The following is a 17,429-nucleotide window of genomic DNA, read 5'->3' on the forward strand; positions in this document are numbered from 1 at the left end:
AATACGGGAGGCAGGCGGCCCTTCCCGTCACAGGGAACGGTGCTCCTGTCACACGGTGACGGTGACGGGGAGAGGACGCGGCTGTCCTGTCGGCTGCCGGAGACAGAGGCGGTAGCTTTGGAGGCACGGCCCCTTTATTTTATTCAAAGGAACAAAAGGTTTAAAATTCACAAAATTCTTCCGTGCACAGGACAGGATATACTTCATTGTGAATTCTACTAGTTTTAATAATTACCTTCATGATTGTGAACACAGAATATGATATGAGGCATATGTTCTTACAATCTACAGTTAGGTAGTGCAACTTAAAAACCTGTTTTGTGCACAAGGCTGCCAAGATCAGGTTTCTTTAAGTGACTTCATTTCATAGGTAATGAACTCTGAAATGACCACACACCACATAAAATACGGTAATACAGTGAATAACTTCAACTTAGAGAAGATCTAGGTCAGGAAAAGGAAAACTATTCTATAAAATAGCTGTGAGTCATTAGACCGACAAAATGTTGGTTACCAGGGGGCAAACATTTCACCTAGGATATTTTAGAAATATTTTAAGTCAAAAAAGTGTCTAAATGAAAAAGAAAATAAAATTACTTGGTGATAATTTCATGCTTTTATTCGGGTGTTGATAAAGTCAATGTATTCTTTCTAAAATTTATGACAGTGTATTTTGCTGATAAGTGATACCAATTATAACTGGGAAAAAGATCCATATAAAGTGCCAAACAGTTTTAACTGGAAAATAGTTGTAAAAACATGTAGTCTTCACACTTTCAATTCACAGAAAGGCTAACTCAGGTTTGTAACAAAAATATTCCAGAGACTCATTCAAATAGGTCAGAATAATTTGTCATCAGCAATGTCAATGTTAACATTAATTACCATGAAATATAATTAGCATGGAATGCAAGTTTGATTTCTTTAAATTTTTTTTTTTCAACGTTTTTTTTTTTTTTTTATTTATTTTTGGGACAGAGAGAGACAGAGCATGAACGGGGGAGGGGCAGAGAGAGAGGGAGACACAGAATCGGAAGCAGGCTCCAGGCTCCGAGCCATCAGCTCAGAGCCTGACGCGGGGCTCGAACTCACAGACCGCGAGATCGTGACCTGGCTGAAGTCGGATGCTTAACCGACTGCGCCACCCAGGCGCCCCTGATTTCTTTTAATGTTTATTTATTTTTGAGACAGAGAGAGACAGAGCATGAGCAGGGGAGGGGCAGAGAGAGAAGGAGACACAGAATCCGAAGCGGACTCCAGGCTCTGAGCCTGACGCGGGGCTCGAACCCACGAACCGAGAGATCATGACCTGAGCCGAAGTCAGATGCTTCACCGACTGAGCCACCCAGGCGCCCCTGGAATGCAATCTTAGAGGAGTATCTGTTACGTGCCAGAGAACATTTAGGCAACATGCTAGGCAAACGACCACACGGAGTCTTCCTTTTAGAGAAGTTGTGGTTTAATTACAGATATGAGAGACGGCACAGTGAAACAAAATGAAAACATGAGAAAGCACAAGACCTCCGGTGGTTCCAGAGATGACTTTAACAGAGGAGGATGGCCAATGGGCAGGAAGCCGACGGGCGAGGGAAGTCTGGCCAGAACAGCAGGCGGCATTTAAGGCACTCCCCAAAGTGGGGCAGGTTAATGGCAGGGAATGAGGCCTGTGGAGGTTACTTCTCTGCAGGAGTGAAGTGTGCTTCTGAGGCCCTTGAAAATGAGTCTCTCGTGTGAGTACTACAGATTAATCTTTTATCTCTCAAACACTTTTCTCTTAAGATAAATTTTTTAAAGTGTATTTATTTATTCTGAGAGAGAGAGGAGAGAGAGCATGCACGTGCACAGGGCAGAGAAACAGGGAGAGAGAGAGAATCCCAACGCTGGGATTGAATTCACAAACCTTGCGATAATGACCCGAGACAAAATCGAGAACTGGACACTTAACCGAATGAGCCACGTAGGCACCCCTCTCTTAAAGTAACTCAAATTTTCTGTCTTCAGTTTTTATTATGAATTCCCCTTAAGAATAACTTTTAATTCCTAAAATTACATATTTGTATTAATGCTTTATACGAATGCTGAATTAACCTCCTACTTAGACTAATATTCTGCCACAAGGTCAGAATTTTTCTGGAATTTGCCTTCCCCCTGCCCTGGCTTCCTTTCTTCAGGGGAAAATACAACCAGATAGAAAGTAACTAGTTTGGGGGCACCTGGGTGGCTCAGTCGGTTGAGCGTCCGACTTCAGCTCAGGTCATGATCTCACAGTTTGTGGATTCAAGCCCCGTGTCGGGCTCTGTGCCGACAGCTCAGAGCCTGGAGCCCGTTTCAGATTCTGTGTCTCCCTCTCCCTGTCTGTCCTTCCCCCACTCATGCTCTGTCTCTGTTTCTCAAAAACAAATAAACATTAAAAAAAAGTTAAAGTAAATGAGTTTATATCTATAGACATCACTCAAGTTTTCACACCTGGTAAATATGATATTTTTCTTCAAGTCTCAAAATGCATTCAGAAAGTATCTGTCATGAAAGGATACCTCAAAGCTGCAGCTTTGATCTAAATATCAGTATTTGGGATTTAAATACTATACCTAAAACCACTCTAAAGTGCCAGATTAACGACAATTTCCTAAAATCTTTATTAACAATGACTTTAAAGGTATTACTTGTTTTAATTTATAAATTCACTAATAAGAGGCCAAGGTCTGGTTAACATTAAAATCTTACGAAAACATACAGCAATCACAACACTGCCAGTATTATCAGTTATAAACACAGCCCATGATCTTCGTCAGTTTTTACGGCCATGTAGCAGATACTATAAATGTTACAAACATCTTACTTGATTACCTCCTTTCAACAAACCCATGAAGGTGGGCATTACTATCTTGTTTTAAAGGTGATGAAAATGAGAATGAAAGAGATTAAGTAACTACCCGAGGTCCTAAAACCAGGAAAAATTTGAATATAAGCCTGTGAGTCCAGAATATACCCTTATTCACTACCCAGAGACTACCTCCCAGGAAATTCCCACTTGACAAAAGTACATAGGGATGTTGTGGTGCCGACTGGAAGGAATCAGGTGAGGGCTGGGGTGGGGTGGTGTCACATTTGGTACGAGGAGCACTCGTCAAATGTACGTAAAGTCTACGCGGTTCACCAGATGCCGACCCACTGACGTGCGAGCAGGATCGATGCTCGCTAATAATCAGCAGTTTGATTGCTGCTGCCTTCTTGCAATTAGGGTGCCAATGTGCTCCCCTCTTTGTCACATTTTGTTTTCCTTCTTATGGAGCGTTACGTGATACACTTATGCTACGCTTACTTTAAAACTAACGCTGACATACAAAAACAAAGTGAAAACAAATGTTGATTTGGGAATGTCGTAAATCTCTCGAGCTAAATGGTCACAAGTCTTCTGCACTCAATAAAAGGGTCATGAACGACTGACTTGGAAATTACACGCGGAGCTTAATTCTCCAACTCCTTCCTCAGATAACAGGAGAGAACGTTATCTGTTATTCATTCATCGCCACCTTCAGGTGAACCCTTTTTCTACCTGTCACAGACTGGTCCTTACGTGAAAAGGACCACGCAGGTCCTCTGCCTACTTGTACGGGTGTATTTAAATATATTCCACCGACACTTACTGAAGTGAAATTCGACTTGAATACATAGGACAGTAAAGCTAAAGGCTATTTAGGAAGTGCTTTTACTCCCCGTCTATGACTTTGGGCAGGTTACGTAACCTCTTTGCGCCTCAATTAACTCATCTAGAACACGGGAGTATGAAACGAAGGTACCTTCCTCAAAGGAACGTTGAGGACTGAACACGGTAATACGTGTAGAGGGCTACGCATACGATGTGATACGTAGGAAGCCTTCAGTAAATATTTCCGGTATTGAAGTTGTTACTGAGCATGTGCATTTGTTTGGAAGCACTTCGGGCACCGCACCGCCAGGCCGCTCCCCTGGGTGAGCCCCCGACCGACCACCCCTTCTCAGGCCGCTTAAAGGGCTCCTCCTCTTCTGCCCGTTCATTAAACTGACCTGATCTATCTCGGGGCCTCTTCTCCCCTCAGTGCTTCCTACGTGGTCACATCTGCCACCGTGGCTTCCAGTGCCATTTTCGATGATAAGAAAATCTGAACGCCTTATGTCCTAAACTGGACTCATTCTCTGCCCCCCTCACCCCCCACCCCCTTCGCTCTTTCCCCTACGACCCACGTATCCTGGCGAATGGCGCAATCATTCGCCTAAACCAGAAATCTGGGCATCGGACATGTTTCCTTCTTCTTCCTCCCTCTCATATCCAGTCAGTCATTAAGGCCCATCGCTCGATCACCAAACATCACCAAAATATCTGCTAAATCTACACTCTTCTCTCCATTTCCATTCCCTCCTCTCCAGCATACAACCTCTTACCTTATTGCGAAACCTCCTCATTGCTTCTTCTGCTCCCTCGTCACTCCATTCACTAGCCAGCTGCCAGAGTGATTGCTCTCATCTGCCACTTGCTTACTTTAAAGTCAAGGGCAGCCCACGGTTCTTAGGATAAGGGCTAAACTCTTTAACACACCCTCTACAGGTACCTAAGATTGAGGTTCTGCCTACCTCTCGGCCGACCTCCAACTGCCCTCGGCAGCTTCACACCCCTCCGAAATGGCGCCTGTCCTCTGTGTTTACACATCTGCATGCTGGTCTATGCTTCATCTCTCCCGACTCAACCAGTCTCCCACTCCTCTACTCCTACCCAAACTTTCTTACTGCGCCCTGAAATTCTCTCCGCAGTAAACATCTTTCACCTCTTCATTCACCGTATGCGTGGTCTTGCCTTATCTGAAACCTGGATCTCCGCTAAGGACTTCTGAAAGGGAGGTTACTCATTTTTTCCCGCCTCACTGCTAATTCTAGACCTTTTTTCTTCTAACCTCTTGACAAAAATTTCTGTTCTTCTGAGGCAAATGTCATCCGGCTGGGCCACTGTCTGTTTTCCCTTTCAGCGGTCATCTACCAAAGTGCCCTCTCCCCATCTCTCAGTCACCCAAGGCTTTAGTAGCTGGTTCATGGTCCATCTCTCCGATCACACTCTCTCACATCCCTGAGAACTAATTCTTGAGATTCGAATTCCAGGACTATACCTAGAACCCCGAAATCACCCAGAACCGTTTCACCTCTGAAATCGTAAACCTCGGCACTTTACTCGTTGACTGCCAGCTCTGTTCTGCTCTGGGACTCCTACTAGAGCTGGCTTTCAACCTCACTGGCAGATCTCACTTCCCTGTTCCACTTTCTTCTTTTCATTTCCCCTTTCCTTTCTTTTGCAATTCGACTTTCTTCTCTATTATCTTGCTCAGATTCCATGGCTCATTACTTAAAACCTCTTTCCCCTCAACAGCTTGAATTCCCTAGCCTGTGACCCTTCTCCTACCCATTCGCTCAGCAAAATCCTAACTCTAATACAGCTGTCCAACATCTCGACTCCTACCTATAGCCGGCAGGAGAATCGTCCCATCACCGCACTGACTGGTGACTATTCTTTCATGACCGACGCTATCTTCCGTCGGCCCCTTGAGGTCCCTTTTTCGATCCCTTGAGGTTTCCTAGGACTCTCTGGTTGGGTCTCTTTCCTAATCACAGAAGCTACCTTGAACCTTCTTTCTGCACACGTCCTACTTTATAAAAACAATCAAAGCTATCCAAAACAACCTGCTTCAGGGTCTTGCCACTGAATTTGCAAAATCTGCATGAAACACCCACCTGTATACATCCTTTCTTACTGGTGCAATGGAAAAGCTGTGCACCCTGTGGAATGCTGATCCTCCCATTGGTGCTCTGAAGACAATCCCTTCTCTCCCATTTTCAAGGAGTCTGTCCCACTCATACTTCCTTTCTCTCATTTCCTATCTCTCCCTCTCATCAACAGGAAACGTGCTCAAGTCTCTTGGTCTAGCATGAACCAACATTCCCTTGGTCTGTCTCCGTCCCCAGCTACTGCCCTCTAATTCCTTTTGTTCACACCCAGGTCTCTCAAGTGGTCTGAACTTAATTTTCTCTTCCCCTAACACTTTCTCCTCTTGGCTTCTGTGTTAACATTAGCTTGATTCTCTTTCGCTTCTTTGATCGCTCTGCCCTAGTCTCTTTCTTGGGCACGGCTTCCTCTTCTACTGCCTTAAATGGTGGTATTCCTCTGGATCTCTCTGAGGCCTTCTCTTCTCACTTTAGATACCCGGCCCCGTTCCTCCTCCCCAGACTTTAATTAAAATTGTAATCGCTCAGAGAGTTTGAGAAAATTATTTCTTACTTGATGAGTATTTTATTATTTAAAAACATCTATTAAAGAACATGGTATTAAAGCATTTTCTATGTAGATTCTCTACTGTATGCAGACCTCACAACTTAATTCCTTAATAATACCCCGGTTAAATAAAACATATAAATAGAAAATTTTTTTAATAATTCTTTTTCTTTTTTCATGTTTATTTGTTTTTGAGAGAGAGAGAGAGAGAGAGAGAGAGAGCGAGCGAGCATGAGTAGGGAAGGGGCAGAGAGAGAGAGGAAGACACAGAATCTGAAGCAGGCTCCAGGCTCTGAGCTGTCACCACAGAGCCTGACGTGGGGCTTGAACTCATGAACCGTGAGCTCATGACTTGAGCCAAAGTCAGGCACTCAATCAACTGAGCCACCCAGGCACCCCAAACACATAAACAGAAATTTAACAACAAATCAAAATTACCTTTATCGCCAAGGTCTCTAAAAAAGGTTGATCCACGACAAGCTGGTTGGGTTCCTGCCAGTATATCCTCGATATCCTTTGAATACACATTAAAATCTTTAAGTTTAACTTATAAAAGTACATTTTCTATGTCACCAAAAAACAAATGAAAAGAAATAAAGAAAGAACTTTCTCCCACACATACTACTTACCTTTTTGGTCAGCTTCTTCACTGAAGTTTTACCTATAGCAAAAAAGAAACATTATTTAGTATCCATATTACTTGGTAAAACTCAACTTCCACTAACAAAGAAAATCATTTAAAAGACAAAATAAACAACTAAATATTTGTTAAAAAAAAAAAAAACTTGTCAATTTTGCTAATATCCTTATATCAAAGTTGTGAGCCGAGGAATTCTAAGTCTAAACACAAAGATACGTGGGTTCTTGTAAGACCTAGTTTTCAATTTCACTCACCCTACTTCAGACATGTAAAATCTTATCACCATTTTTATACTTCTCTTAGTTGTCTGTATCATAAATTCTTGCCAAGATGATTTAAAAATTCTTTTTGCTTTCACTGATTAAAAACATACACATTTATGTTTTAGAAAGCTACCTTTTTGAACCCCGAAAAGTTCTTTAAAGTTTACAGCTCTTCAGTCAATTTAAAAGTCTAGCCAACATGACTATCCATTCTAAAGTAATGTTATTTTTAACAGTTTCCATTTGGATAACAGAGAATTAAAATTCTTGGGGCCCCTATGTGGCTCAGTTGGTTGAGCATCTGGCTCTTGATTTCAGCTCAAGTCATAATCCCAGGGACGTGGGACTGAGCTCCGAGTTGGGGGCTCCATGCTCCAAGCGTGGAGCCTGCTTAAGATTCTCTCCCTTTCCCTCTCTTCTTCTGCCCCCCTCCTCTGCTCTCTCTCTCTAAAATTAAACAAACAAACAAAAAAAACCCAAAAATTCTTTCAGGTGTTTAGCCATCTTTTTTACTGCTCACAGCATTTTCCTCTGACCCACTATAATTCTAAAGCAATCAGTTGCTTCTTTTGTTGAGACTTATTCTGATGACAGCCTCAAGTCACTTATCCATCTGGAATACTGAAAAATGTTCTCCAGTACTTTGTTTCCCGCATAAGCCATGTGCATCACAAACTCCCCCTTCTGCTCTCAAGATTATCTTATCTATGAGGTTCCCTCAGTACAATGAAACGGTCTATGAAAGTTTAGGTGACGGGTTAAAAAAATAAATACTTTTACACGTGCCTTTTCTGTAGCGTGGGATGCTTAATTTGGACTATAAATCTACCGGGGATGAATTCTATCATTTGGCATTAATAAACCATCAAGATTTTAGCTTTGCACTATTAATAAAGACAGTAGCTGTGAACATGACGGTCTCATTTTTAGAAACATCTATGACCATGTTTATAAACGTAGATGTTACTATTCTGGGATAATTTTAAGCTATTATGTGTTACCCAATGACAAAGAACCCTAGATTCTAATATTAGGTGCTAATATACCATTAGATTATCAAATAGACAAAACTTATCATTTAATTTACAAACCTAAGGGTTTGTGTGAATGTGTGGTAATACAATGCCGATAACAAACCCCAGAAAACTATGTAATACGTGTATTTTATCTGCCTCTGCTATATTCTATTAAAAAAAGAAATTGATCATGATTCACTTACCTTATATTGTTTTTAAAGTCATATTCACATTTATTCATTACTATAGGCAGTTTTATTTTTAGACAATTAAGGTTAGTCCCCAAAAAGACTAATCCTCGTACCCAACTGAAAATGTATTCTAGGAAGTAATAAATGACAATCTTGAAGGTGACAATATGGGTGGTTTCTAAGTAATAAAACTATGTCTAAAGGGTCTTATATTTGCTTCATAGCTAGATTTTTTTTTTTTTGGTCTTTTAAAATCTTTGTTGTTAAAAAAATGCTCTACTTGAAACCAAATGAGGAAAGAAGGTAGCATTTGCTTCCCTGCATCTAGAAGTCTTGATGTCAACAGCTAAGTCAGTAAAATTCAGTACTAGATGGAAAAATACAACAATAAAGTCATGAACCAATTGATAATATATTGGTAATATAACACCAGAATCACAGGTAAGAACTAAATTCTAAAACCTTATCAAGGCAGATTCCATCTCTGTCCTTTCCTTAATGTAGCCCAGTGATTAGCATTTAAATATTTATTGAATGAGTAACTGAATAAGAATTAGAAGATTCCAGAATGTCTTCTTATTCAGATCCTTGCCTTTCAGTGGTTAATAAATTATAATCCTCATTTTACAAATAAGACAAATAAGGCCTACTGATGTGCAAAAGGAATTAGGTCACAATACGGGCAATGAAGGGTTTCTCACCCAGGGTTTTCAAAATCTGGTGTTAGATGCCTTGAGCGCTATTAAAGTAGTAATTGGGAACCTGTGGACCACTCTCAACATGTCAGGAAATTTCACAGAACTGAATGATTAAGCATGAGGTGGCTCGAGAAGCAACACTGGCTATTTCGTGTGGATTACAAGTTCTGCTTGGTATTTGAATAGGCATTTGATTATACAAAATGGAGAAACCATGTACCTAATGAACATCTCTCGTAAAAAAACATTTTTTAATGGAATCAATAATTAGAAAATGACATGTTAGCTGCCAAAAAGGGATCGCTCTCTTACATCAAACTCATTTTTAGATTAAAAAAAAAAAAAAAAAGTCACAGCTACCGGGGGTGAATGCCTAATCTCTTTTGTTTCCTCTTTCTGCAACTTAATAAACTTTTCCTTGAGTAAGAGAAGGGGTTGTGGTGCTTCAAACCCAGAACGCTCTGGCAGGTCTCTCCAGCAGGGGGATGTCTCGCCCAGGTACGCCCCCTTGTGTACCACTTGTTCATATGCTGTACCAACGAGGAGACCGGAGATCAAAACAAGAGGTCCGTGGTCTGATCTGTAGTATGATGAGCCATGACCTTTATTCTTCTGACAGCAATTATAACATCAGGACATATTTATTAAATAAACCCAAATATATTTGGACACATTTTTCTATTTAAGAATAAGGAATAAAACCCATCTGTAAATAATCTAATTTTCCTTCAGGTTTTTCTGGTTTTTTTTTTTTTTTTTTTTGGATCTGTTTTTTGGAGGGAGGGGAAAATTCCTGCGTTTCTTTCTTTAGTTATTTCTACCTTCACACACATAAAAAACCCAGCCTTACTATATCATCGCTATTCCATATATACTCCTGCAGTCATATATGGAAATAACAGAATGGGGGAAAACAGCAACAAAGGTAGATCTAGAGTTGAGACTGTAATGTTCTATTAAATGAGCATGAAGCGTGGAAAATACATTGTGGCTTTTCTTGGCAGGGGAAAGCATAGATCTTGAAGATCTATGAAGCACCGTGATGGAATTCTGGCTCAGGAAGTAGAATGTTTTTAAAGGTCTCCACTTCTCCTAGAGATTCCACCATGTGGCTTTCACCGTTTACAGAGGATTTCTGAAGTAAAACTAGGGAACAAGCACATCTTGTTACAGGCAAACGGCCATTTTAATACTTAAAGTAAGTAAAACTGCATTCATACACACTAAGTACCGTCAGCGGTCAAACGCTAGCCAAAGTAGCGTTATTTGATGATTGTAACTGTAAAACATTATTAATGGTATCTAATTCCATTTCATTTTGCTGGAAGTAAGTGGGCTTTCGACACATAGAAATTAGACAACAGAGACACTGCCATCGTACCTTTTGCATGAATATATGGAACACCTTGGCATCGATGTTAGAATCAGTACATGGCAGGACTAGTTACTCCAACACTCGCTTGAATCCAGTCACGGCTAATATGGAAACCGAGGCAGAAAATGACACACTAGCAAAACAATTAAACTTCCCAATATCAGCAATAAAAGTGAAAACTGGAGGAAAAAAAGGAGGGCCAATTAAATGGTGTCATTTTCCTTCAACAGAGCACGTGGCTTGCTTACTTCTGCTGGAATAAATACAGGAATAGATACCCTCTGGTTGGTATTTCTTCTAGAGGGAGACAAATGGTGATCTCCTGAGAGGTCTAAAATTGGCCTACTTGTCAACTTTGCCAAACTGCTCTTCAAATACATTTAAATTGGTTTTGAAGGGAAAAAAAGGTGACTCTTTTTTTGCAACCTCAAGTAGTGTGAAATAATAAGAACTACATTATAAACAGCAAATTATTTAATTCCAGTTTAAAAGCTGATGTAGGGGCACCTGGGTGGCTCAGTCGGTTGAGCGTCCCACGTCGGCTCAGGTCATGATCTCACCGTTCGTGGGTTCGAGCCCCGCTCCGGGCTCTGTGCTGACAGCTCGGAGCCTGGAGCCTGCTTCACATTCTGTGTCTCCCTCTTTCTCTGCCCCTCCCCCTCTTGTGCTCTGTCTCTCTTCCTCTCAAAAATAAATAAATAAACATAAAAAAAAAACTTTAAAAAAAAGCTGATGTAAAGGGGGAAATACAGCAGCTAAGAAACTAAAGGGGAGAGGGGAATATATGGAAAGCTTCTCCAAATAAGAAATGCTGACGTTAACATCTGAAGGATTAGCATGAATCAGCTCAGTACTGACGCCCGGAGAGTTGGGAGCTCTAGGAACAGGGAGGAGAGCCTGCCAGTCACTTCTATCGTGATGAGGAGGGAGGAGAGGGGCAGGGTCATGCAAGTAGTTTTGGTGGCAGGAAGCCGGCAACTGCTATCTGAAGACTTTGATCTTCTCTTTGAGTAAGTGACCAGGTAGTTTGCTAGAACTCGTAGGAAAAAGTGTAAGAAACAGCATGTGTGCATCAGAGATTGCAAGAAGAAAGAAAAGCAACAGACTTTTGTATGGGGAGGCTATATCCTGTGACCCTGATAAGTCACTTATTTTAGTAGTTTTATTTGTAATTGCTTTTGTAATTGTCTACATAGATAAGCATGTCTCTGAACAAAGACAGCGTTAGCTCTTCCTTTTAAACCTGTAGGTCTCCTTTCTTTTTCTGGCCTTTCGGCACCGGCTAGGACTTCTGGTACAGTGTTGAATACGAGTGGCGGAGTGGACAGCCTTGCCTCGTTCTTGACCTTTGGGGCAAAGCGGTCAACCCTTCACCATTAAAAGTGATCGTAGCAACTGGCTTCATGTCCATATGGCATTTGGGGATCTAGCCTCAAAAGTGCCATACTGTCACTTCCACACATGTTCTGTGAATTGAGGCAAGGGGAGGGGACACAGGCTCCACCTCTTGATGGCAAAGCTGTGGAAGACCATATGGGAACAGAAATACTGTTGCAGCCATTTTTGGAAATACAATCTGCCACAGCATCTTGACCAATTTATCACCTATGTGCAATCTGGGCTGTGTTCTTCACTAAAGGAAATTCTATCCAGTCTTCTCATACCCTCTGGTAAGTCCTGAGCACTCTTAGCCCCACTGACCTCTCCACTGAAACTTTAATACTGAAGACAGTCTATTACCCAGACTCTCAGGCTGTAAATTCCACTAACACAATAACACTATCTGTTTTATTCACCACTATATCCCAACATCCAACACAGTGCTTGTGGGCTTTAAACCTGTTCTTCTCACACGGGAAAATGCATACTCACTGGTTGGGGGTGAGTTGGTGATGAGCCAGGGGGCATGGAGGTCTCAAGTTACTTGCCATCATGCAGTCTGACAACTAAGGGAATCCTTATTGGGCTCCATTTTAGCTGTGCATGTGTTTATAAGAAAGCGCAGGGTAGAAATGTTTATGTGTGTAGAGCAACCAATTGGAAAAAATTTGGTACTTTTGTATAGTGTTCAAATGCTGTTAGAGTAGATTACACTTAGAGCCCTGGTCTACACAGGTACTGACCTCATGTTTAACTGGAAGAATGAGAATGAGACTTCTTTTCTAAGTGAGTCTTAGAAGCCTAACACAGCAGTTATTTTTTGGAAAATGAATTTATCATCAATCTGTGCTTTTAAAACGTTTCATCATATAAAAACCAAGCTACTTCCTATGAATCAATTCACTTTTCTACTAGAATTGCACTAGATGGATGCTTTGATTTACATATCTGTTAGACCCACAAGGAGTTCTCTGGTATTAAAAAAGCACATAGGGTCTTGTGTTTATTATTTTAGTGTCTCCATTTATGTTTTATTTTAAAAAATATTTATTTGAGAGACAGGATGTGTGTGCACACGCTCAGGGGAGGGGCAGAGAGAGAGAATCCCAAGCAGGGTCCGTGCTGTCAGCACAGAGCCTGACGTGGGTCTTGATCCCATGAAGATCATGACTTGAGCTGAAAGCAAGAGCTGGTTTAACCAAATGAGCCACCCAAGTGCCCCTCCATTTACGTTTTCTAAACTTTAATAATTTTAATATTAATACTTAAAAATTTTTTTTTCAACATTTATTTATCACTGAGAGAGAGAGAGAGACAGAGACAGAGAGACAGAGAGACAGAGCATGAGATGGGAGGGGAGAGAGAGGGGGAGACACAGAATCCAAAGCACACTCCAGGCTCTGAGCTGTCAGTACAGAACCCTACGCGGGGCTCAAACCCACGAACCATGAGATCATGACCTGAGCTGAAGTCGGACGCTTAACCGACTGAACCACCCAGGTGCCCCAATATTAATACCTTCAATTGGGTACAAGGATTGCATTTTACACATGTATTTTGTAAACCTTTATTATGATATATTTCATATGCCACAAAATCCATCCATTTAGGCTGCACAGTTCGACGGTTTTGTGTACGCACAGAGTTGTATAGTCATCAATCACCACAATCTAATTTCAGAACATGACATCACCCGAAAACAATGCAAAACCACTGGCAGTCACTGCTCCGCCCCCATTCCTAGGCAACCACCAATCTACTTTCCGTCCCTACAGATCTGCCTATTCTGGACATCTCATAAAAATGGATCATACGAAACGTGGCCTTTTGTGGCTGTCTTCTTCAATTTAGCATAATGTTCCCTAAGTTCATGCACGTTGTAGCAGCTTTATCAGTACTTCACTTTTTTCAAAGAGCTGGATGATACTCCACTGTATGAATATGCTATATTTTGCGGATCCATTCATCTGTTGGTAGGCATTTAGTTTGTTTCTGGTTTTTGGCTACTGTGAATAATGTTGCTATGAACATTCATGGACAAGTTTTTGTGTAGAGGCACATTGTTACTTCTTGGATGGTACACCTAGGAGTGGAACTGCTGGGTCATATAGTAACTCTATGTTTAACATTTTGAGGAACCGCTGAATTGTTTTCCAAAGTTCTACCGGTTCACATTCCCATAAGCAATATGTTAAGGTTCTAATTTCACCACATCCTTGTCAACGCTTTTTATTGTCTGTCAAAGACTGGTATTTAAACACAAGAAATTTGAAGCGTAAACTTGAAACTAAGGGAAATTTGGAATATCCTGAAATCATAATGGACTATGTCAACAATGAATGTACATGGGTTTGAACTGTGAATGTATGTTCTCTTCCTTATGATTTTCTTAACATTTTCTTTTCTCTACTTTACTTTTTTTTAAGAATGCAGTGTATAATATGTGTAACATACAAAATATATGTTATTAAACTGTTTATATTATCAGTAAGGCTATTAGTAGTTGAGTTACTGGGGAGTCACAAGCTCTATGTGGATTTCTGACTGCATGGGGGTATGCACCCCAATCCCTATATTGTTCAAGGATCAATTATACTAACAAAGACCTACTTCAAATACAACTAATAAACTGAAACTAAGGGTAAGCTGTAGTCAATTTGAAAAGCATAAGATAGACCAAGAAGTTTTGTCTTCTAAACTAGCTGGCTCAGTGAGAAGAGCAAGTGATTCTTGGTCTTGGGGTCATGAGTTCGAGCCCCATGCTGGGTGTAGAGATTACTTAAAAATGAATAAGTATGTTAAAAAAAACTTCAGAAAATAAAATGTAGGTTCTATTAGTGGGGAGATGTGACTGAGCCTAAACCTTGTTGTCTCTTAAGAAAACCTGTAGAAACAACTATATAGAATTCTTTTTAGTCACCCAAGAGCATTTCAAAAAGCAATGATGAAACATTTCCGGAAGAACATCCCTACTTTTTTCACTGAAAGTGAAAGAAGCTGGTGCAAAGACTTCTTTAGGGAAACGACCTTTTCAACAAATGGTGCTGGGACAACTGGATGGATACTCAAATGCAAACGGATGCATATGGACCCTACCTCTTACCACATACAAAGTTAACTCAATGGATCATAGATCTAAACAGAAGAACTAAAACTATACGAACTTTTACAAGAGGTGAAGTTCTTCATGAACCCAGATTAGCTCACAGATTCTTTAACGGACACCTATAGCACAAGCAACCAAGGGGAGCCTGGGTGGCTCAGGCGGTTGTGTCGACTTCGGTTCAGGTCATGATCTCGCGGTTCGTGGGTTCGAGCCCTGCGTTGGACTCTGTGCTGACAGCTCGGAGCCTGGAGCCTGCTTCCCATTCTGTGTCTCCCTCTCTCTCTGTCCTTCCCCTGCTCATGTGCTCTCTCTCTCTCCCTCTCTCTCAAAAATAAATATTTAAAAATAATTTAAAAAACCAAACAAACAAGCAACTAAAGGAAAGAAAATGGATCAACTGGACTTCATCAAGATTAAGACCTTGTGTGTCAAAGGAGACTGTCAAAAAAGGGAAAAGACAGCATCCAGAACGGGAGAACATTACTAGAAATAATTTATCTGGTAACAGTCTAGTATTCGGAATATATAAAGAACTCTTACAACTCCATAGTAAAAACCTAAATAAGCCCGGTAAAAATGGGTAAAAAATATGAAGATATTTTTCCAAAGAAGATGTTCCGGTGGCCAACACGTACACAAATAGATGCTCGATATGACCGTTCATCAGGAAAATGAAAATTGATACAAGATAACACTTCACGCGCACTAGGATGGCGATCATAAAAAAACAAACGTTGGAAAATAACAAGTTTGGGGGAGGGTGTAGAGAGATGGAACCCTCACACGCTGCTAGCGGGAATGTAGAAACGGTGCGGACTTTGGGGAAGAGTTTGGCCGTTCCTCAAAAAGCTCGACAGAACCACCACACGACCCAGCATTCCGCTCCTAAGTGTACACCCACGAGCAGTGGGAACACGTTCATACAAAAGCCTGCACGTGAATGTCAGGGAAGTGTCTGCTTATCTGCGGTAACCAAAAAGTTGAAACCACCACCAAATGACAGATGACAAAACAGGAACAGTATGTCCATAAGCTAGAATATGTTCAGCCGTTTAAGAAACGAAGTAATATATGCTATAACATAATGAGTCTTGAGAACATTATGCTAACTGAAAGAAGTCAGACACGAAAGGACAAATACCGTATGATTCCACTCATCAGAGGTATCCAGAATAGGCATATTCATAGAGACAGAAAGTAGATCAGGAATATAACAAAGGTAAGTAGAGAGAGGGAGGAAGTGTTACTGATTGATCCCACAGCCCTATCCCAGACCTTCAGAATCAACATCATCAGGGGAGGCCGGAAAGAGCTTGAGATTTTTAACAAGCGCTCCAAGTGAATGTATTATGAAGCAAGTCTGGAAAATCCTGTTATCGCATTTGATTAGAAAGAATGAAATTACACCTAATTTGATAGAGTTGAAAACGATCTCAGAGACTAGCCCCAAATCAATACCTATGATAGTGGCAAAAATAAAAACTATATATATATATATATATATATATATATATATATAGTTTTTAATTTTTTTTAATGTTTATTTATCTTAGAGAGAGAGAGAGAGAGAGAGAGAGATATCTCTTTGACAGAGCATGAGTGAGGGAAGGGCAGAGAGAGGGAGACCCAGAATCCGAAGCCGGCTCCAGGCTCTGAGCTGTCAGCACAGAGCCCTAGGCGGGGCTCGAACTCACAGACCGTGAGGTCATGACCTGAGCCGAAGTCAGACGCTCAACCGACTGAGCCATCCAGGTGCCCCAAGAACCATATATTTTAACTATAACCATTTTAAAATTTAAGATTCACTTGTGGAATTTCAAAAGTCCAAGATAAATACACAAAGACATGGGCTCACACAAGCAACCCTGGCACACGCACCACAATAAACTGCCAACAGGTTAAGCTGAATTTGGTTTATTTATTTATTTGCAAATAGTCTGTGTTGTAAGTATATACAAAGGCCCTCAATATATGGAGGTAAGGAACAGTCCGGACCAGTATGGGGCAAGCTTCCTGTGGTATCTTTCTCCTACTGGCCTTATTCCTCTCTTCCCAGACACTCCCTGACATCTCTTCTGTGACTCCTTTTTGTTTACACTTGGCTTTCAGTAATAGAGGATTAAGCTGTGACTTTATTCTTAAGGGGATTTATATTATAAAAAGGCTTCTGGTTGTGGGAAAAAACTTTTTTAAGAATTAAGCTAAAATCAGTCCAACAAGTGGTGGAACAGATATTTTTTATGGGGTAGCGGCAGCACTGATTTCCCTCCAATATTATTACCAATAATTATTATAAACTGTAGCTGCTTAAACAAGAGATACAAATATCTGCCTTCTCTTAGGAAAGAGTTCTCACGGTAAAATGCACTCTATTGCCTTAGCCCAGACACTTTTGGTTTTCCAAAGCTACATAAATTCATTAATGTTTGGTTTTCAGTTTTTAACCACTGAAACTTAAGCAGAGT

The 17,429-nt window shown here is 40.9% G+C and overlaps 1 protein-coding gene across 6 annotated transcripts in view; it reads right to left on the reverse strand.

Moving 5' to 3' along the window:
- MICU2 (mitochondrial calcium uptake 2) overlaps positions 1 to 17,429 on the reverse strand; it is a 143,012-nt gene that overhangs the window by 72,727 nt on the left and 52,856 nt on the right. For all 6 annotated transcript variants that reach the window (XM_042979633.1, XM_042979762.1, XM_042979671.1 and 3 more), the window contains exons 3-4: positions 6,925 to 6,956; positions 6,734 to 6,809 (exon numbers count right to left, since the gene is read on the reverse strand). In XM_042979633.1, coding sequence (XP_042835567.1) covers positions 6,734 to 6,809; positions 6,925 to 6,956 — 108 coding nt within the window. The remainder of the gene's footprint in view (positions 1 to 6,733; positions 6,810 to 6,924; positions 6,957 to 17,429) is intronic.

The sequence above is a fragment of the Panthera tigris genome, chromosome A1, assembly GCF_018350195.1.
Source record: "Panthera tigris isolate Pti1 chromosome A1, P.tigris_Pti1_mat1.1, whole genome shotgun sequence".
Lineage (NCBI taxonomy): Eukaryota > Metazoa > Chordata > Mammalia > Carnivora > Felidae > Panthera > Panthera tigris.